At 58.5% G+C, this 20,070-nt stretch overlaps 1 protein-coding gene across 2 annotated transcripts; it reads left to right on the top strand.

Moving 5' to 3' along the window:
• The first annotated feature begins 237 nt into the window (after nt 1-237).
• Nucleotides 238-20,035, top strand: INTS3 (integrator complex subunit 3). Of its 2 annotated transcripts, XM_088154701.1 has the most exons (30): nt 242-716; nt 1,280-1,363; nt 1,997-2,080; nt 3,657-3,770; nt 3,975-4,059; nt 5,028-5,094; nt 6,019-6,163; nt 7,005-7,134; nt 7,869-7,966; nt 8,536-8,727; nt 9,232-9,319; nt 10,022-10,101; nt 10,806-10,897; nt 11,397-11,503; nt 11,727-11,843; nt 12,419-12,548; nt 12,901-12,955; nt 13,594-13,697; nt 13,919-13,963; nt 14,309-14,428; nt 14,657-14,810; nt 15,672-15,740; nt 16,771-16,846; nt 17,711-17,824; nt 17,926-17,974; nt 18,380-18,547; nt 18,869-18,969; nt 19,062-19,134; nt 19,216-19,375; nt 19,467-20,035. In XM_088154701.1, exons 1-30 carry the CDS (start codon nt 627-629, stop codon nt 19,542-19,544), a joined length of 3,069 nt encoding a protein of 1,022 aa, XP_088010827.1. In that variant the 5' UTR covers nt 242-626; the 3' UTR covers nt 19,545-20,035. The 2 variants fall into 2 exon arrangements, with proteins under 2 accessions (XP_088010828.1, XP_088010827.1); XM_088154702.1 differs by lacking the exons at nt 18,869-18,969; nt 19,062-19,134; nt 19,216-19,375; nt 19,467-20,035 and adding an exon at nt 18,684-18,862 and having other exon boundaries at nt 238-716; nt 18,380-18,615.
• The last annotated feature ends 35 nt before the right edge of the window (nt 20,036-20,070 follow it).

Raw genomic sequence — 20,070 nt, 5'->3', positions numbered from 1 at the left:
TTCCCGGGGGTTCCCCCGAACGCCCGAGTGGGCGGAGCCTCCTCCCGCACAGGCCCCGCCCTCTGCTCCTCATTGGGCGAGCCGCCCCACTGTGCCCCGCCCCCCTGTGCCCCGCCTCTCAAGCTGTCACTCAAGGCCGTCCCGCCGCTTCTATTGGTCAATGGGGGGAGAGGGGCGGGACCTTCCTCCCGCGCGACGCTTCCGCTTCCGGCCGAGCGCCTCCGTCGCTCTCCGGTAACTTCCGGCCGCCGCCGCCGCCGCTTCCCCCCGGCCCGGACCCAGCGGGACCGGCCCGGCCCGGGAGCTCCCGCAGCGGCCCCGAGTCCCGCCCCCTTAACCGGGACACCCCGCCCGCACCGGCCCCTCCTCCCCGCTCCGGAACCGGGGGCCGCTTTCCCCCCGTTCCCCCAACCGGGGACCCTCCAGCGAGGACTCCCCGCCTCCCCCATTACCGAACCCCCCCAAAAACCCGCGGGGAGCCCCACGCGGCCGCCGAAGTTGGGGAGGGAGGGAGGAAGGAAGGGGGGGAAGCGCGGAATTCCCAAAAATCGCTCCCGATCCCGCCGGGCAGAGCTGGGAGGGGGCGCCCGGGCCCCGGCAAGGGGGGGGCTCCCCCCTCCCGGGCCATGGAGCTGCCCAAGGGCAAGGCGGGAGCGGCGGCGGCCGGGAAGCTCCTGCTCAGCTCGCTGCTGGACTCCAAGGACGAGCTGGAGGAGGTGAGGGGGGGGGGGGGGGGCTCGGTACCCGGGATGGGGGCGGAATTCCCGACCTCTGGAATGGCTCCTGTTCCCCAAAGCCCCCAAATCCCCCAAAGCCCCGCGGGGCTTTTCCGTCCCTGCGGGTTCGGGATGTCCCCGGGGCACCCGGGATGTGCTCCAGCTGTGGAAGAGCTTTCCTGGGATTGGGAAATGCTCCTGCTCCTATTTTTTTTAAATATTTGTTTTCCAGTTTATTCCTCTTTTTTTTCCCCCCATTTTATTCCTCTTTTTTTCCCCAGTTTGTTCCCGTTTTTCCCCCGTTTCTTCCCCCTAGTTTATTCCCGGTTTTTTCTCCACTTTATTCCCGATTTTTTTCCCAGTTTATTCCCGTTTTTTTCCCCAGATTATTCCCGTTTTCCCCCCATTTTATTCCTCTTTTTTTTTCCCAGTTTATTCCCGTTTTCCCCCCTATTTTTCTTCCGTTTTTCCCCAGCTTATTCCCGTTTTCCCCCCAAGTTTTTTCCCCACTTTATTCCCGTTTTCCCCGCGGTTAATTCCCGTTTTTTTCCCCTGTTTCCCAGAGGCTGGAGCGCTGTGTGGGGATCGTGACCTCCCTGACCAACGGGCTCTCGGAACGCGAGGCCAACGATGCCCTCAACGCCCACGTGAGTGCTGGGAATGGAAAATAAATATCCTGGAATTCCCAAAATCCCGGGATCTGGGTCCTGCTGGGGGCTTTGGGGGAGTGGGAGCTGGGAATTCCCTCCTGGAATTCCCAAAATCTCGGGATGTGGGTCCTGATAGGGCTCTGGAGGGATGGGAATTGGGAGCTGGGAATTGAGAACTGGGATTTGGGAGCTGGGAATTGAGAATTGAGAACTGGGATTTGGGAGCTGGGAGCTGGGATTTGGGATTTGGGAACTGGATTTGGGAGCTGGGAATTGAGAACTGGGATTTGGGAGCTGGGAACTGGGAATTGGGAATTGAGAACTGGGATTTGGGAGCTGGGATTTGGGATTTGGGAACTGGATTTGGGAGCTGGGAATTGAGAACTGGGATTTGAGAGCTGGGAATTGGGATTTGGGAACTGGATTTGGAAGCTGGGAATTGGGAATTGAGAACTGGGATTTGGGAGCTAGGAACTGGGAATTGAGAAGTGGGAGCTGGGATTTGGAAGCTGGGAATTGGGTTTGGGATTTGGGAACTGGATTTGGGAGCTGGGAATTGGGTTTGGGAGCTGGGAATTGGGTTTTCCTTCCATCCCAGCTGGAATTCACCTGGATTTTTCCCCTTCCCAGATCTGCAAAGGGACCCCCCAGCACGAGGAGATCTGCCTGGGGCTCTTCACCCTGGTGCTGACAGACCCAGCCCAGGCACAGAAGGTGGGGGAATCCTGGAAAAAAAAAGGGAAGGAATTCGGGAATTTCCCTGGGTGCCATTCCAGGATCCCTGTGGTGCAGGGGAGAGATCCCTCCCACCCCAGGAATTCCTTGGGTTTGCCCATTAGAGGCAAATCCTGGTTTTTTTCTAAGGATCTGCCAGGGTTTTTCCCAGTTTCTTCCATGCCTTGGGATATCTGGAATGGTTTTTTTGGGTTTTTTTTTTTGCCTCATGGAATTCCACGAGTGGATGCTCCTGGAATTTGTCAGCTGGAGAAGGGACGTGCTCGAATCCCAGGGAAATTTTTTTTCCCAGCACTCCAGCTCCATTAATTCCCAGATCTGGGGGTCAGAATCTTGGATTTGGGAGCAGCTCCAGGCCCCAGGAATCACCTCATGGAATCACAGCTCACTTTTCCTGGGAATCTCCAGGCCTGGCTGCTCCTGCTGGAAATTCCATTTTTCCCGGATTTTCCTTTGGATCAAAGGCTTTGCTTGGTCAACCTGAGCATTCCCAAATCCTCCCCACGGAGCCCTGGAGAGGCTCAATCCCACCAGGATCTGCTCCCAGGCTTTTCCTGCTTTTCCAGAGATGCTTTTCCAAAGGGTGACCCTTCCCCATCCCCCTGGGAATGTCCAGGAGGTTCCTGGAAGCAAAAGTTGGGAGAATCCCATCCCTCGGGGGGATGTTCCTTTCCATGGATTCCTCTGGAATTTTCCTCTGGAATTTTTCCCCTGGAAAAGGGAGCAGCGTTCTGGGGGCAGTGGCAGCCTGGGGACCTGCTGTGGCGCTTTTCCAAGGGTTTAATTGGAATAATTGGGATAATTGGATCAGCCAGGCCCTGCTGGAGCCAGGGAGCCGGGCTGGGATTTGGGATGGGGTTAACCCTTCCCTGCCCGAGGAGCTCCCACATCCCCCTCACCCCCGAGAGAGACCTCGCCGGATTCCTGGGGCCAGGAAAAACAAAATTCCCAAAACCTGCCCCGAAGAGACCCCAAAATCCGCCCCAGGGACCCCCTGGGTGTCCCCAGCTGGGCACAGCTGGCTCCAGCTGCCTTCCTCCTCCTCCTCCTGTAATTACTCGGGATGGGATGATCCCAGCTTTCCCTGCCATCCCTCTTTGCTCTCCCTGGCCCCTCATTTAAAGCCTCCATTAATCACCACAGCGTTAATTAAACACCCAGGGCCGGGAGGAGCCCCTGGATTGTGTCAGCCTGGCAAAAAATGAGGAATTCAGGTTCTCCCTCCCAACCCCAGGGGATTTTCCTTGTCCCTGTTTTCATGGCATGGGACACGCTCTGGGGGGAGGCTGCATTCCCAGTTTTCCAGTGTTTCCCTGTGGATTTGAGGGGAAAAGCTGCCAGGGGAATGGGATTCCAGAGTCCTTCCACCAGGGAAAATCCCACAGAGCATCCCTGATCCAGCCCCTCTCCCCAGGATCAGTCAGGAACGACCCCACACACACACACACAGAGGATTTTTCCTCCTGGGATGTTTTTTTTTTTTTTTCCTGGATTCCCTGCTCAGGATGTGTTTCCCAAGCTGCTTTTCCCATTTTTTTTTTTTCCCCCCCCTCAGTGCTACCGGGACCTGGCTCTGGTGAGCCGGGATGGGATGAACATCGTGCTCAACAAGATCAACCACATCCTCATGGAGAAGTACCTGAAGCTGCAGGACACCTGCAGGACCCAGGTCAGAGCAATTCCCACCTGGAATCCCCTGTCCCACCTGGAATCCCCTGTCCCACCTGGAATCCCCTGTCCCACCTGGCAGGGGATGAGCAGAAGGGAGCAGGGAGGGCTCAGGGCCACTGAGAGAGGAATGGGAATGGGAAATAGGAATGGGGAATGGGAATGGGAAGGTGGAGGGGTCTGATCCCGAATTCTCCCTGTCCAGCTGGTGTGGCTGCTCCGGGAGCTGGTGAAGAGTGGAGTGCTGGGAGCTGATGGAGTCTGCATGACCTTCATGAAGCAGATTGCAGGTGAGCTGGGAATGCTCTGGATGTGAGCTGGGAGTGCTCTGGATCTGAGCTGGGAGTGCTCTGGATCTGAGCTGGGAGTGCTCTGGATCTGAGCTGGGAGTGCTCTGGATCTGAGCTGGGAATGCTCTGGATCTGAGCTGGGAATGCTCTGGATCTGAGCTGGGAATCCCCCGGATCTGAGCTGGGAATCCCCCAGATCTGAGCTGGGAATGCTCCAGTCTGAGCTGGGAATGCTCTGTCCCCTGCTGGGATCCCACAGGGCTGGATCCAGGCAGGATCCTGCAGGCTCTGGACATTCCCAGGCAGGGAATCTCTCTGGGATGAAGCTCCCGCCGTTCCCTGTGGCTCAGCCTGATCCAGGAGGAGCAGGAAGTGCTTTGGTTCCTCCTCCTCCTCCTCCTGCTGCTGCTGCTCCCGGCTTTTCCCCGGGCTCATGGGGGATGGCAGAGCCGGGCTGGGAGCCCCAGGACACGCAGGGATCCTCGGATCCCTCGGGAATGCCCTCGGGCCGAGCCCTGCTCACGCCTTTCCGGAGCCTCTTCCGTGTTCCCGGGGCTGACGTCCATCCACGGAGCAGGAATTTCTCCTGCAGAGGCTCCAAGGGGACACCTGGCCCTCATTCCTGACTTTGGACATTTCCCAAACGTTGTTTCCCTGCCAGGGTTTCCCATTCCAGCTGCTGATTCCCATCCCTTCCCAGCTCCCCCGGGGTTTTCCAGAGGGATGGCTGCTCTCTCCGGGGTTGTTTTCCCACCACGATCCCTGGATCCCTCCCAGTTCTCCCTGGGGATGGTGCTGGGGGGCTCAGACTCGGAGCAAATTCCATGAGGATCCCTCCCAGTTCTCCCAGTTCTCCCTGGGGATGGTGCTGGGGGGCTCAGACTCGGAGCAAATTCCATGGGGATCCTCCCTGGGAGTGCCCAAACCCCACAGCTCCATCCAGCTGCTTCTCCCTGTGCCTTTTCCAGGTGGGGATGTGACAGCCAAGAACATCTGGCTGGCAGAGAACGTTCTGGAGATCCTGACGGAGCAGAGGTACGGCCCAGGGGGACATTCCTGCCCTTCCCACATTCCCAAACCAGCGATTCCCAGCTCTTTGCTGCAAGTTTTATAGGGAAGAACATCCCCAGATCCCCTCCCCAATCCCAAAATGGCCCTGCAGGGCTGAGGAGCCAGCGTGGCTCGGGACCAGCATCCCGGGAATGTTTCCTTCCCGAGCTTCCCGAGGCATGGGGGGAGGTTTTCCTTCGGGAGCAGCGGCCTGGAGTTGATTGCCCGAAAAGTTTCCTGTGTTTGGGCAGCTCTGGCCAGCTGGGAATGTCATCCCGGGCTCAGCATTGTCCTGGATCTGCAGAGGATCCACAGAATTCCCTAAAATCCGCAGGATTGGGAATAGCTCTGCTCTGAGCTGGAATAGCAGAAAAATCCCTAAAATCCTCGGAATTCCTGAGTGCAGGATTGGGAATAGCAGAGAATTCCTTAAAATCTGCAGGATTGGGAATAGCAGAGAATTCCCTAAAATCTGCAGGATTGGGAATAGCTCTGCTCCGAGCTGGAATAGCAGAGAATTCCCTAAAATGCAAAGAATTCCCAGATTTGGGGTTTTCCAGGGAATGGTTGCTGATGCTGATTTGGGGTGGAATTGTTTTTTTTCAGGGAGTGGGTGCTGATGCCGATTTGGGGCTGATTTTGGGTGGATTTTGGGTTTTTCAGGGAGTGGGTGCTGATGCTGATTTAGGGTGGATTTGGGGCTGATTTGGGGATTCAGGGAGTGGTTGCTGATGCTGATTTGGGGTGGATTTTGTTTTTTTCAGGGAGTGGGTGCTGATGCCGATTAGGGGCTGATTTGGGGTTTCAGGGAGTGGGTGCTGATGCTGATTTAGGGTGGATTTGGGGCTGATTTGGGGTTTCAGGGAGTGGTTGCTGATGCTGATTTGGGGCTGATTTGGGGTTTTTCAGGGAGTGGGTGCTCAAGAGCAGCCTGCTGGTGGCCATGGCCGTGTACACCTACCTGCGGCTCATCGTGGATCACCACGGCACGGCCGCCCTGCAGGCGCTGCGCCAGAAGGAGGTGGAATTCTGCATCTCCCTGCTGAGGGAAAGGGTGAGGAAACTGGGATTGGGATAATGGGGATGGAATTCTGCATCTCCCTGCTGAGGGAAAGGGTGAGGAAACTGGGATTGGGATCATGGGATAATGGGGATGGAATTCTGCATCTCCCTGCTGAGGGAAAGGGTGAGGAAACTGGGATTGGGATAATGGGGATGGAATTCTGCATCTCCCTGCTGAGGGAAAGGGTGAGGAAACTGGGATTGGGATCATGGGATAATGGGGATGGAATTCTGCATCTCCCTGCTGAGGGAAAGGGTGAGGAAACTGGGATTGGGATCATGGGATAATGGGGATGGAATTCTGCATCTCCCTGCTGAGGGAAAGGGTGAGGAAACTGGGATTGGGATAATGGGAATGGAATTCTGCATCTCCCTGCTCCGGGAGCAGGGGAGTGGATTTGGATTAGGAATTGGGATGGGATCCTGTTCCCCTGGGGATCTCTCCCTGGGCAGGGCAGTTTGGGATGGGGGCACAGCAGCAGCAGCTCCGGATGGAGCAGGAGAACCTCCCCAGAGCTGGGGTCTATCCCAAATCCTCCCATTCCCAATCCTCCCCCAGTTCCCAGCCCCTGCCAGGACCCGGCTGTGGGGCCCAGCTGCAATCCTTTGGTGGGGGGAAAGTGGCAGATTTATGGGGCTGCCTGTTTGCTTTGGGAGGCAGAAATAGGCAGAGACATCCCAAAATAAATCCCGACCTTCCCTGCCCGTCACCCCCCATCCCAACCGGGATGCCAGGAGTCGGGGAGGGGGGGTGGGGGGGTGGGGAGGCAGGCCCGAGTGTTGCTCCCATCCCCCTGCTGGAAAAACCAAGGAATTTTTCTCCCTTTTCCCAGTTCATGGATTGTTTCATGATCGGCCGGGACCTGGTGCGGCTGCTGCAGAACGTGGCGCGCATCCCCGAGTTCGAGCAGCTCTGGAAGGACATCCTGCACAACCCTCAGGTGCTCAGCTCCCAGTTCACAGGTACCAGGCCTGGATATCCCCTCTGTTCACCCAGCACCTCTTTCCTGGGATTTTTTTTTTTTTTTTTTTTTTCCCAGGGATTTCCCAGTGCTGCAGAAGCCTCGGAGGAATCCGGGCTTGACCCGTCCCAGGAAAAGCTCGTGGGGTCCTTAAATGGAGCTGCTTGTTCTGGGCTCCACAATTCTGTAATTTTTTCCCCGCCTGGATTCGTTCCAAGCTGGCTTGGAACAACCTGTTCCAGTGGGAATTGTCCCTGTCCATAATCTCTGGGTGGTTCCAGCCCAAAGCAGTGTGGAATTCCGGGATAATCAGAGTTACTTCCCTTGACTGAGTGATTTAGAAGGCGAGCCCCAGCTCTGAAGTGACTGGGCAGAGCCTGGAGAAGCTCCTGGAAAAGCAGGAATTCCAGGAGCTGCAGCAAGGGGCACTTCCATGGGGTTTAATTCCTCCCAGCAGCCTCGTTCCATGGGAGGAGTGATGGATTCAGGAGTTTTATTTATTTATATTAGTAATATTCCTATAAATTGTTCCCTTCTCTGGATGCTTCCCAGCAGGTCCTGGAGGCAGGAATTCCAGGGAAATGGGGCTTTGAGGTGTTGCCACCCCTTTGGAGCCCAGTTAAATCCCCTTTAAACACCTTTGGGTGCTGCTCGGGGAAACTCCCTGTTAGCAATCCCTAAAAACTTCCTCTGGACGTTTTCCCAACCAAAATCCCATTCCCTGGCCCTGCCCAGGTGTGCTGCAGCTCCTGCAGTCCAGGACCTCCCGAAAATTCCTGGCGTGCCGCCTCACCCCCGACATGGAGACCAAGCTGCTCTTCATGACCTCAAGGGTAATTCCCAATGGATTCCCTCCCAGATTCCCAATGGATTCCCTCCCAAATTCCCCCTGGGTTCCCTCCCAGATTCCCAAATTCCCAATGGATTCCTTCCAGTTTCCCCCCGGGTTCCTTCCCAAATTCCCCCTGGATTCCCTCCCAAGTTTCTGGTTGATTCCCTCCCAGATTCCCCCTGGATTCCCTCCCAGATTCCATCCCTGATTCTCTCCAGCTCATCTGGTCCAGGGTTTTGTGTGGGGCTTGTGCCCAACCCTTCCTCCTGGATTCCCTCCTGGATTCTCGTCCTGTCCCTGTCCCCATTCCCACCCTGTCCCCATTCCCGTCCTGTCCCCATTCCCGTCCTGTCCCTGTCCCCATTCCCGTCCTGTCCCTGTCCCCATTCCCGTCCTGTCCCTGTCCCCATTCCCGTCCTGTCCCTGTCCCCATTCCCGTCCTGTCCCCATTCCCATCCTGTCCCTGTCCCCATTCCCATCCTGTCCCCGTCTCCATTCCCATCCTGTCCCCATTCCCACCCTGTCCCCATTCCCATCCTGTCCCCATTCCCACCCTGTCCCTGTCCCCAGGTGCGTTTTGGGCAGCAGAAGCGTTACCAGGACTGGTTCCAGAGGCAGTACCTGTCCACCCCTGACAGCCAGTCCCTGCGCTGTGACCTCATCCGTTACATCTGCGGGGTCGTGCACCCGTCCAACGAGGTGCTGAGCTCGGACATCCTGCCCCGCTGGGCCATCATCGGCTGGCTGCTCACCACCTGCACGGTCAGTGGGGCTGGGGGAGCCCGAAATGGGGCTGGGGGATCCTCAAAAACGAGCTGGGAGCCCGAAATGGGGCTGGGGGGATCATGGGAGCAGGGCACAGGATGGGCTGGGAACAGGAACATCCCAAAAGCAGGAGCGGGAACATCTCAAAAATGGGGCATGGGATGGGGTGGGAGTGGGAATATCCCAAAAGCAGCAGCAGGAACATTCCAAACACGGGGCACAGGATGGGCTGGGAGTGGAAACATCCCAAAAAACGGGGCATGGGATGGGCTGGGAGCAGCTCATTCCCGACAGAGGGAAGAGCAGCTCGTTGGGGATGTGAGGAGGGGTCTTGGAGGGCTCTCAGAGGGATTTTGGGTGGCTCTTGGAGGTTTCCCAGCGTTGTGTTTGATCATGGAGGGATCTCAGAGGGTTCTGGAGGGATCTCAGCGTCGTTCTCATGGAATAATTTGGGTTTTTTTGGAATAATTTGGGTTTTTTTTTTTTTTTGGTCTCCTGCAGTCCAACGTTGCTGCTTCCAACGCCAAGCTGGCGCTGTTCTATGATTGGCTCTTCTTCAACCCCGAGAAGGACAGCATCATGAACATCGGTGTGTGGGCTGGGATCCTGGGCTGGGATCCTGGGCTGGGATCCTGGGCTGGGATCCTGGGCTGGGATCCTGGGATGGGATCCTGGGCTGGGATCCTGGGGATCTGCCCTGGGATGGGATCCTGGGGTGGGATCCATGGGATCTGCCCTGGGGTGGGATCCTGGGATGGGATCCTGGGATGGGATCCTGGGGTGGGATCCTGGGGTGGGATCCAGGGAATCTGCCCTGGGGGGGGATCCTGGGATGGGATCCAGGGAATCTGCCCTGGGGTGGGATCCTGGGGTGGGATCCATGGGGATTTGCCTTGGGATGGGATCCTGGGGTGGGATCCACGGGATCTGCCTTGGGATGGGATCCTGGGATGGGATCCTGGGGTGGGATCCTGGGGTGGGATCCTGGGGTGGGATCCATGGGATCTGCTTTGGGGAGGGATCCTGGGGTGGGATCCATGGGAATCTGCCCTGGGATGGGATGCTGGGGTGAGATCCCAGGGTGTTCCTGGGGTGGGATCCATGGGATCTGCCTTGGGATGGGATCTCGGGCTGTTCCTGGGGTGGGATTTGGGCTCGTGGTGACCCACAGGCAGCCCTGGACCTGGCTGCCCCTCATCCCCTGGATCCCACCCCACGGATCCCCCTGGATGCAGCCCCCCAGGAGCAGGGATTTGGGGTTTCTGGGCTCTCACCCCGTTCCCTTCCCCAGAGCCTGCCATCCTGGTCATGCACCACTCCATGAAGCCCCACCCGGCCATCACGGCCACGCTGCTGGATTTCATGTGCAGGGTGAGTGCTCTTCCTCCTCCTCCTCCTCCAGGGAATTCCTGGGGATGGGGAAAAGCTGGGAGAGCAGCTCTGGCCTCCCCCAATCCCACCCAAAAAGCTCTTCCTTGGGATTTATCCCCCGCCCTGCACCAGTGCATCCCTCTGGGTTCCCATCCTCATCCCAAACTGAGGAGGGATTTTCTCCTCTTGCTGCCAAATTATCCCTGGTTTTTTTTTTTCTTGTTGTTGTTGTTTTGGTGGGAAAAATCCGGAGTGTTCCTGGAGCTTTGGATCCATGTGGGATCCATTACTGGTGGGAGGGAAGTGCTGCCAACAAACCCTGCCAGGACAGTGGAGGAAAAAAAAGCTTCTGGATTGTTCCCTGGAGCTCCTCATGGAATTCCAGCCCCATCCCAAGGGGGGTGGTTTGGAGTGTCAGGGAATGATCCAGAGGCTCCCACCCCGTCCCAGAGCAGGAATTCCAGGAACTGGGTCCCAGGGAGGGCTGGGGGTGTTTCTGGGAAGGACCTGGAGCTGCATCCCTCCCTCCCTCCCTCCCAGTCCAAACTGGCCGTGGAACTGGGGGAAGGTTCCCGGGATGCTCCAGGGAGGAATCCCAGCCCTTGGACAGAGCCCAGCAGTCGGGGGGGGCTTTTCTCCCTCAACCCTGGAGCCAGGAATTTCCTTCCCTCACCCAGCTCTCTGCACCTCCTGATCTCTTCCAGATCATTCCCAATTTTTACCCCCCTCTGGAAGCCCACGTCCGGCAGGGCGTGTTCAACTCCCTCACCCACATCGTGGAGAAACGAGTCCTGGCGTAAGAGCCCCGGCTGTCCCCAGGATCTCCTGGATTTCCAGCATGGACACAGCTCCCAGAGCTGCCCTGGGCTCTCTCCAGGGCCCTGGTGTTATCCATGAAACATCCAGGAGCACGAAATCCATGAAATATCCAGGAGCAGCCAAGGATGTGCCCTGGTGGCACTGGGGGGGCTGATCCTGGAGCTGCCCCGTGAGGGAAAAGGGATGAGGGGTGGGATTTGGGATTTCCCTGGGATGCTCCAGAGATTTGGGATTTTTCTGGGATGCTCCAGAGATTTGGAATTTCCCTGGGATGCTCCAGAGATTTGGGATTTTTCTGGGATGCTCCAGGGGATTTGGGATTTCCCTGGGATGCTCCCAAGTCCCCTCCCAGGAATTCCAGCCCCTTCTCCCACTCCTGGTGGTGCAGGGGAGGGGATCCCAAGGGACAAATCTGTCCCCCCAGCATTCCCAGGGGGATGAGGCCCCATCCCTGATCCCTGTCCCATCCCACACAGGCACCTGGCCCCGCTCTTTGACAACCCCAAGCTGGACAAGGAGCTCCGGGCCATGCTCAGGGAGAAATTCCCGGAATTCTGCAGCTCCCCCTCTCCCCCCATCGAAGGTAGGGAATGGGGGGATCCCCTGAGGGAGTTTTCCATGGAATTCCTCCAGCAGCAGTGGCTGGATGGGATGGGTGAGGCTCCAGGGACAGCGGGGTTGGGAACGCTGGGATTTAGGGAATGCTGGTGGCTCCGTGGGATCCCCGAGCACCTGCAGCCCCTCTCCTGGGGCTGTTTTTTGGGGGAGAGGCCCTGACAGGGGTCTCACCTGGCTCCCTGCTCCAGTGAAAATCGAGGAGCCTGTTCCCATGGAGATGGAGAATCACCTGGAGAAGGATGATGGTTGCTATGACAACGCCGAGGCCGCCTTCAGCGATGATGAGGAGGAGCTGAACAGCAAAGGTGAGGGAGCTCCCAGGATCCCCCAGGGAGGGACACAGAATTCCAGAATTCCCGTGGAACTGGAGAATTCCCAGCTGTCAGCACCGTTCCCTCAGAGCTCCTTGCCCAGGGGCCAATCCCAGGTTTCCTCCCGCAGGAAATCCCAAATCCAGGGGTTCTGGAGCTGTGCCCAGAGGGTTCATTCCCTTCCCAGGAGCTCCTCAGGGCCTTTTCCAGCCTCACATCCCGATTGTTCCACCCCAATCCCTTCTGCTCCCCCTCTGGAGCCGTTCCCAGCCTCACTGGTCACATCCTTGTGGGATTCCCACCCTGTTTTGGGGCTTTTCCCAGCAGTGGGAAGTGGCCCCAGGCCTGGGATGGGGCAGAGGAGCCCCAGAATCCCAATCCCAAACTCTGCCTCCTTGGGAATGTTGGAGGTTTGGGAAGGGGGGAGAGCAGGGATCACAATCCCAGACATTCCCAGAGTTTGGGTCCCTTCCCACCTTTATCCCAGAGCCCTGGACAGGGCTCCAGGGGAGGAGGATCCAGCAGGGATTGCTGGGGAGGGGATCAATCCCTCATTCCGCTGCTTCCAGGGAAGAAGAGGGAGTTCAGGTTCCATCCCATCAAGGAATCCATCGTGGAGGAGCCCGTGGACATCACCCCCTTCCTGGAGCAGCTGGACGAGTCCCTGAAGGACAAAGTGCTGCAGCTGCAGAAGGGCAGGTGGGGCCACCCCCATTCCCAATCCCCATTCCATGGATCTCTCCAGGGCTCTCCAGCCCCGTGGTTTGTCCCCATGGAGAGGGAATTCCTGCAGGAAAAGGGTTTGGGAGCTTCCCAGCATCCAGGGGAGGTTGAGCAGAGCTCCTGCCCAGCGATCCCATGGAATTTCTGGCTTTTGAGTGCCCTTAAAATCCTGATTTTTAACCATGGAATTCATCCCACCCCGGGATCCACACGGATTCTCCAGCTGGGCCTCCCCCCAGCCCCATCCCGAGCTGCCCCAGTTCCCACTCCCTGCTCTCCCAGTGCTCCCAGTAACTGGGATTTATTTCCCGTCCCTGTTGTGCTGCAGTGACACCGAGGCGCAGTGCGAGGTCATGCAGGAAATCGTGGATCAGGTCCTGGAGGTAACGGAGCCAGGATGGGATTTGGGATCTGGGATCTGTCCTTGGGATCTGTCCTGAGAGGGATTTGGGATTTGGGATCCATCCTGGGCAAGATCCAGGGATCACCTCTCCCCCTGGAAGGGGACACCCAGATCCTTTCGGGATCCACTTGGGAGCCTGGGCAGCTCCATCCATGGATCTGTGCCTGCTCCCGGTGCTTAAATGTCCCAACAGCTGCTGGGAATGATCTGGGATTGCTGGGAACGGTCTGGGATTGCTGGGAACGGTCTGGGATTGCTGGGAACGGTCTGGGATTGCTGGGAACAGTCTGGGATTGCTGGGAACAGTCTGGGATTGCTGGGAACAGTCTGGGATTGCTGGGAGTGATCTGGGATTGCTGGGAACGATTTGGGATTGCTGGGAGTGATCTGGGATCGCTAGGACCGATTTGGGATCACTGGCAGAGATCTGGGGTTGTGTCCAAGATCCTGGGATCCCTGGCAGCGATTTGGGATCCCTGGCAGTGATTTGGGGCCCCTGGTGCTGGAGACTCCACAGGGATCCATCCCGGTGTCCATCCCCGTGCCGGGCGTGCTCTGAGCTCTGCTCCCCCTGTCCCCCTGTCCCTCTGTCCCCCTGTCCCTTTCCCCCTTTCCCAGGAGGATTTCGACTCGGAGCAGCTCTCGGTGCTCGCCTCGTGCCTGCAGGAGCTGTTCAAGGCTCATTTCCGCGGGGAGGTGCTGCCGGAGGAGATCACCGAGGAGTAAGGGCTGGGAATCTCCGGGACTGGGGCTTTTCCCGGGAATATTCCTGCCTTTGCTGGGAAGTTCCTCTGCTGGGCTCACCCGGCCCAGCTCCTTCTGCAGGGTTTCCTTGGAGCTGCTGCAGGAAATCCTGGAGCTCCGGGCATCCAGAGGGATCCAGGGATGGTCCCGAGCCATTCCCAGCAAATCCCGGAGCTCAGGGTGTCCGTCTGTCCCGCAGGTCCCTGGAGGAGTCCGTGGGGAAGCCCCTGTACCTGATATTCCGGTGGGTCCCTTCCCAAAACCCTCGGGAATTCCGGGCTCCATCCTGCACCTCCCGGGGAGTTTCCTGCTTCCCTCTGATGCGTTTTTAGTGGGAATTCAGGGATTTTTGGGGGGTCTGGGAGGCGCCTCGGGAGCTGGGACAGGGGGGCCCATCCCATGACATTCCCACCATTATCCCAGTGACATTCCCAATGACATTCCCCATTATCCCGGTGCCATTCCCAATGACATTCCCCATTATCCCAGTGCCATTCCCAGTGACATTCCCCATTATCCCAGTGCCATTCCCAGTGCCATTCCCCATTATCCCAGTGACATTCCCAATGACATTCCCGCTCTTCCCAAGGAACCTGTGCCAGATGCAGGAGGACAACAGTGGCTTCTCTCTGCTGCTGGATCTGCTGTCCGAGCTCTACCAGAAGCAGCCCAAGATCGGATATCACCTGCTCTACTACCTGAGGGCCAGGTGAGACCCCGGGCCCTGCCCTTACCTGGGCTCCACCCTCTCACCTGAGCACCTGCCCTGCCTGTCCCTGTCCCCGATGGTGTCATGGCTCAGGTGTGCCAGGTACCAGGTGTGCTGTGTCCCCAGCAAGGCGGCGCTGGGCAGGATGGGGCTGTACGAGTCATTCGTGAGCCAGGTGTGTGTGCCAGGTGTGTGTGCCAGGTGTGCCAGGTGTTCTGTCCCCCCCAGCAAGGCCGCCCTGGGCAGGATGGGGCTGTACGAGTCGTTCGCCCAGGCCACGCAGCTGGGGGAGCTGCACACCTGCCTCATGATGGACATGAAGGCGTGCCAGGAGGACGACGTGCGCCTGCTCTGCTTCCTCACGCCCTCCATCTACACCGAGGTGAGAGCTCACCTGCACAGGTGTGCCCCCGAGTGACAGGTGTGTCCCTGAGCCTGTCCCAGGTGTGCCCCAGGATCCATCCCAGGCTGTTCCCACAGTGACCCCAAATCCCGGGATCCATCCCAGGTTATTCCCACAGTGACCCCAAATCCCGGGATCCATCCCAGGCTGTTCCCACAGTGACCCCAAATCCCAGGATCCATCCCAGGCTGTTCCCACAGTGACCCCAAATCCCGGGATCCATCCCAGGCTGTTCCCACAGTGACCCCAAATCCCAGGATCCATCCCAGGCTGTTCCCACAGTGACCCCAAATCCCGGGATCCATCCCAGGCTGTTCCCACAGTGACCCCAAATCCCAGGATCCATCCCAGATTATTCCCACAGTGACCCCAAATCCCGGGATCCATCCCAGGCTGTTCCCACAGTGACCCCAAATCCCGGGATCCATCCCAGGCTGTTCCCACAATGACCCCAAATCCCGGGATCCATCCCAGGCTGTTCCCCACAGTGACCCCAAATCCCGGGATCCATCCCAGGTTATTCCCACAGTGACCCCAAATCCCGGGATCCATCCCAGGCTGTTCCCACAGTGACCCCAAATCCCGGGATTTGGCCCTTCCCTGGCTCCTGCTGGGATGGATTTTGCGCTTTTTGTGTTTTTCGTGGTTTTTGTGTTGTTTCCGTGAGGCCCTGGAGCAGGGAGCAGAAGGAAAAGAGGGAAATCAAGCAGGGAATTCCAGGGATTCTGGGCCGGCTGACGGCTGCCCCCCGCTGTCAGAGCTTTTCCTTTGGGATCGGGGTTTTTTTGGGAATTCTGTCCCTCGTTTCCCTGAACCTGGCGGGGTTTTGTGCATTCCCAGTTCCCGGATGAGACCCTGCGGAGCGGGGAGCTGCTCAACATGATCGTGGCTGTCATCGACTCCTTCCAGGTGGGAATTCCGGATGGGAAATCCATTCCTTCCCGGTTCCTTCCCTTTCCCAGCCCCTCTGCGCCATTCCCGGCAGATTTCACCCCAAAATGAACCTCCCCACTTCCCAAATCCCGCCCGGGGTGATCCCCAAATTCTCCTGCGCTGTCCAAAGGTTGATCCCAAGCCGCTGCTTCCCGGGGATCTCGTGCAGAGCGATGATTTCCCGGGCAATCAGCGCTAATTACCCCTAATGAGCCCCTTTGCCCGCGGGGGGAGATCCCGCTGGTTCTGCCTGGCCTGGCTCTGACGCTCCCGGCAGGAATTTTTTTTCCCCCCCCGTTCCGTAGTTGCCATGAGAACCTTAAAAAAAAAAAAAAAAAAAAAAAAAAAAGATCAAAAATAACTGCGAGGGGCACGGGGGCAGCTCTGGAATGCCGGGCCCGGCTCTGGAGCCGGCTCTGGAGCCGGGATGTGCCGATAACCCCTGACCCTGCGGCATTCCCGGCCCCTCCTGCCCTTCCCGAGCCGGGAATGCTGAGCCAGCAGCTCCTCCATGGGCCGGGAACGGGGGGGTTGGAGCCGGGATGTTCCAAAATCCAAAGGGTTGGTGTTTCCTGGCCCCGAAATCCAAAGGGTTTGGTGACTGCTGGTCCCGAAATCCAAAGGGTTTGGTGTTTGCTGGTCCCGAAATCCAAAGGGTTTGGTGTTTCCTGGTCCCGAAATCCAAAGGGTTTGGTGGCTCCTGGCCCTGGAGCTTTTCCTGTCTCTCCCTTCTCCCATTCCTGGGGTTCTCCAGGTGCTTCCTGGGGTTCTCCAGGTGCTTCCCTGTGCATCTCCAGGGGGGCTGGATCCAGAGGATCCCCTGGGATCCAGAAGGATGAGGAGCAGGGAGGAGGAGGAGGAGGATGAGAGGCAGAGCGGGCTCTGTGTGTGTGGGAACCCCGCCCAGCTCCCATCCCAGGGATTCTCCTGGCATTTTTTCCCCGCTGGATCCAGCCTGGGAAAGCTCCTCAGAGCCCCCCCCGAGCCATTCCCTGTGTCCCCCCAGCTCCAGGAGCTCGTGTGCCACGTGATGATGGGAAACCTCGTCATGTTCCGCAAGGATTCCGTGCTCAACATCCTCAGTGAGTGACATTCCTGCCCCACATCCTGCCCCACATCCTGGCTTGGCCTTTTCCCCTCAGAGGGAGATCCCTGGAGCAGCCCCCCGAGGTGTCCCGAGGGCCGAATTTCCTGCAGGCATTAAAGGATCACTGCCCCGAGCCGGATTTGGGGATTTTTGGGATTTATCCCCGTGCCCTCTGCGCTCCCAGGGCTTCACCGGGGGGGGATTCCAGGCAGGGAATGAGCCGGGCAAGGGGAAAATCCCCAAATCTGCCCCGGCTCAGCAGCCTCTCTGTGGGGTCCCAGAGCAAATCCCCCTCTCCCTGATCCAGCTTTGGCAGCAGTGGGATAATCCCATTAATTAGGGAGCCTCGTTAACCCTGTTCCCTTCCTGGGACAGGGCTCCATCCCCATTCCCAGAGGGGTGAGGGGACCCCGGGCAGGTTTGGGGGTCTCCAGCCCTGGGGAAGGGGCTGAGACAGATCCCTGTTCTCCCCATTGTCCCCACTGACCCTGTTAACTTTGTTCTTATTCCTCTCGTTGTCCCCATTGTCCCTCTTGCTACCTGTCTTATCCTTGTTATTCCCATTGTCCCCTTTATCCCTGTTTTCCATCCCCAATGTCCCTGTTAACCCCACTGTCCCCATTATCCCTGTTACCCATCCCCGCTGTCCCCATTGTCCCTGTTATCCATTCCTGCTGTCCCCACTGTCCCCATTGTCCCTGTTTTCCCCCTTTATCCCTGTTTTCCATCCCCACTGTCCCCATTGTCCCTGTTTTCCCCCATTATCCCTGTTACCCATCCCCACTATCCCCATTGTCCCTGTTTTCCATCCCCGCTGTCCCCATTGTCCCTTTTCTGTCCCCACTGTCCCCGATCCCAGTTCAGAGCCTGGACTGGGAGACCTTTGAGCAGTACTGCACGTGGCAGCTGTTCCTGGCACACAACATCCCCCTGGAGACCATCATCCCCATCCTGCAGCACCTCAAGTACAAGGGTGAGCCCGGGGACATTCCTGGCCACATTCCCATGGGACATTCCCAGGGAGGGACATTTTTGGGTCCCTCCCCAGCTCAGCTTCTCCTTCCCCCCTTCCAGAGCATCCCGAGGCCTTGTCCTGCCTCCTGCTGCAGCTCCGCAGGGAAAAGTGAGTGTAGGGGGGGGGGATTGGGGACTGTCCCCGTGTCCCCACGGGGTTTGGGATGTGCTGGGGGGGGGATTGGGGACTGTCCCCGTGTCCCCACGGGGTTTGGGATGTGCTGGAACCCCCTGGAAGTGCCTGGAGCCCTGGATTGGGAGGCACTGAGGGGATTTTGGAGGGCACTGAGGGGATTTGGGGGGACACTGAGGGGTTCCAGGGGGCACTGAGGAATTCCAGTGGTCACTGACACTGTCTGGGGGCCACCACGAGGCTTTGTGAGGCCACCAGGGCTGTCCCCACAGGAGCGCTGGGACACCAGCCCGGAATTTCAAGTTTTGGGGGCGGATTCCAGAGGGCACCGAGGGGTTCAGGGGGGGTCTCCCAGCTTTGCCCATTCCCGGATTTGCCCAGGCCCAGTGAGGAGATGGTGAAGATGGTGCTGAGCCGGCCGTGCCACCCCGAGGACCAGTTCACCACGAGCATCCTGCGGCACTGGGGGCTGCGCCACGACGACCTCCTGGGCGAACACATCAAGGCCCTGCTCATCAAGAACAACAGCCTGCCCAGGAAGAGACAGAGGTTTGGGAATTCTGGGCCTGATTCCCGGGAATTCCCACCCTGAGGAGTTGGGGTTTTTGTTCCCAGAGGTTTGGGAATTCTGGGCCTGATTCCTGGGATTTCCCACCCTGAGGAGTTGGGGGTTTTGTTCCCAGAGGTTTGGGAATTCTGGGCATGATTCCCAGGAGTTTCCACAGAATTCCCACCCTAAGGAACTGGGCTGTCTGTCCTCCCATTTTTTGAGGTCTCATCCCTGTGTTTTAGGGTCTCTCTCCTATTTTTGGGATCTCACCCCCGTTTTTGGGATCTCATCCCGGTTTTTTGGGTCCCTTTTCCCTGCAGCCTGCGCAGCTCCAGCAGCAAACTGGCCCAGCTGACCCTGGAGCAGATCCTGGAGCACCTGGACAACCTGAGGCTGAACCTGACCAACACCAAGCAGAACTGTGGGTGCACCGGGCTGTGGGCTCGGGCTTTGGGGTCGGGATGTTCTTCCTGACCCCATTCCCACCCCGTTCCCTCTTTTTTCTCCCCCCAGTTTTCAGCCAGACCCCGATCCTGCAGGCGCTGCAGCACGTCCAGGCCAGCTGTGACGAGGCTCACAAAATGAAGTGAGCCCCCCACACACATCATCCCCCACCCTCCTGGGGACCCCCAAAACCCCTCCTGACCCCCTCTCTGCTCCCCTCCAGGTTCTCGGATCTGTTTTCCCTGGCCGAGGAATACGAGGATTCCTCCAGCAAACCCCCCAAGAGCCGCCGGAAAGCCACGGCCCTGTCGAGCCCCCGCAGCCGCAAGAACGCGGCTCAGCCCCCCAACAACGAGGAGGAGTCGGGGTCCAGCAGCGCCTCGGTGAGACCCCTCCCCACCTCCCCGGGACCCCCACCCTGAGCCCCCCAAAATCCCGGCACGGCCGTGGTGACCCCGTCCCTGTCCCTGCCAGGAGGAAGAGGACACCAAACCCAAACCGGCCAAGAGGAAAAGGAAAGGTTCCAGCGCCGTGGGCTCGGACAGTGACTGAGGGTTGGGACCCCCCCCGAGACCCTCCGGGACCCCCCAAACCGGTGCCAGCAATCCCCCGGGGTCGGGGTCCCTCCAGCTCCCACCTTGGGTGCCCCCCCCACCCCCAATTTCACCAACGTTGGGAGGGGTCTTGGTGTGTCCCCCCCCCCTTTCCCCTCCGCAGGATCCCCCAGGGTGGGTGGGGTCCCCCCGAGGGGACAGGAAAGGGGGCAACCCCCCCCAATTTTCCTACAGAAAGGAGGGACCCCCAATTTTCCTACAGAAATGTAAATAAAGGGTGGAATTGAGTGGCTGCTCCAGGATGATTTGGGGAGGGTGAGGGGGGGTCCTGCAGCCCCGGCCCCTCCGGGGGTCCTGGGGTGGGGGTCAACACCCGTGACCAGCGAGATTTGGGGGATCCTGCCCCCCACTCCCCACCCGGGGCTCCCTCGGCATTTTTAAGTGTTTTTAAGAAAAGCAGCAATAAAAACCTTCCTGTTTTGTACCAAACGGCCCCAATTTGTGGTGGCGGGGAGGGGACGAGA

The sequence above is a fragment of the Sturnus vulgaris genome, chromosome 31 (assembly GCF_052056855.1).
Source record: "Sturnus vulgaris isolate bStuVul1 chromosome 31, bStuVul1.hap1, whole genome shotgun sequence".
NCBI classification, from domain to species: Eukaryota; Metazoa; Chordata; class Aves; order Passeriformes; family Sturnidae; genus Sturnus; species Sturnus vulgaris.
Note: the sequence above shows the minus strand (reverse complement) of the source record. Positions and strands in the feature narration are given on the sequence as shown.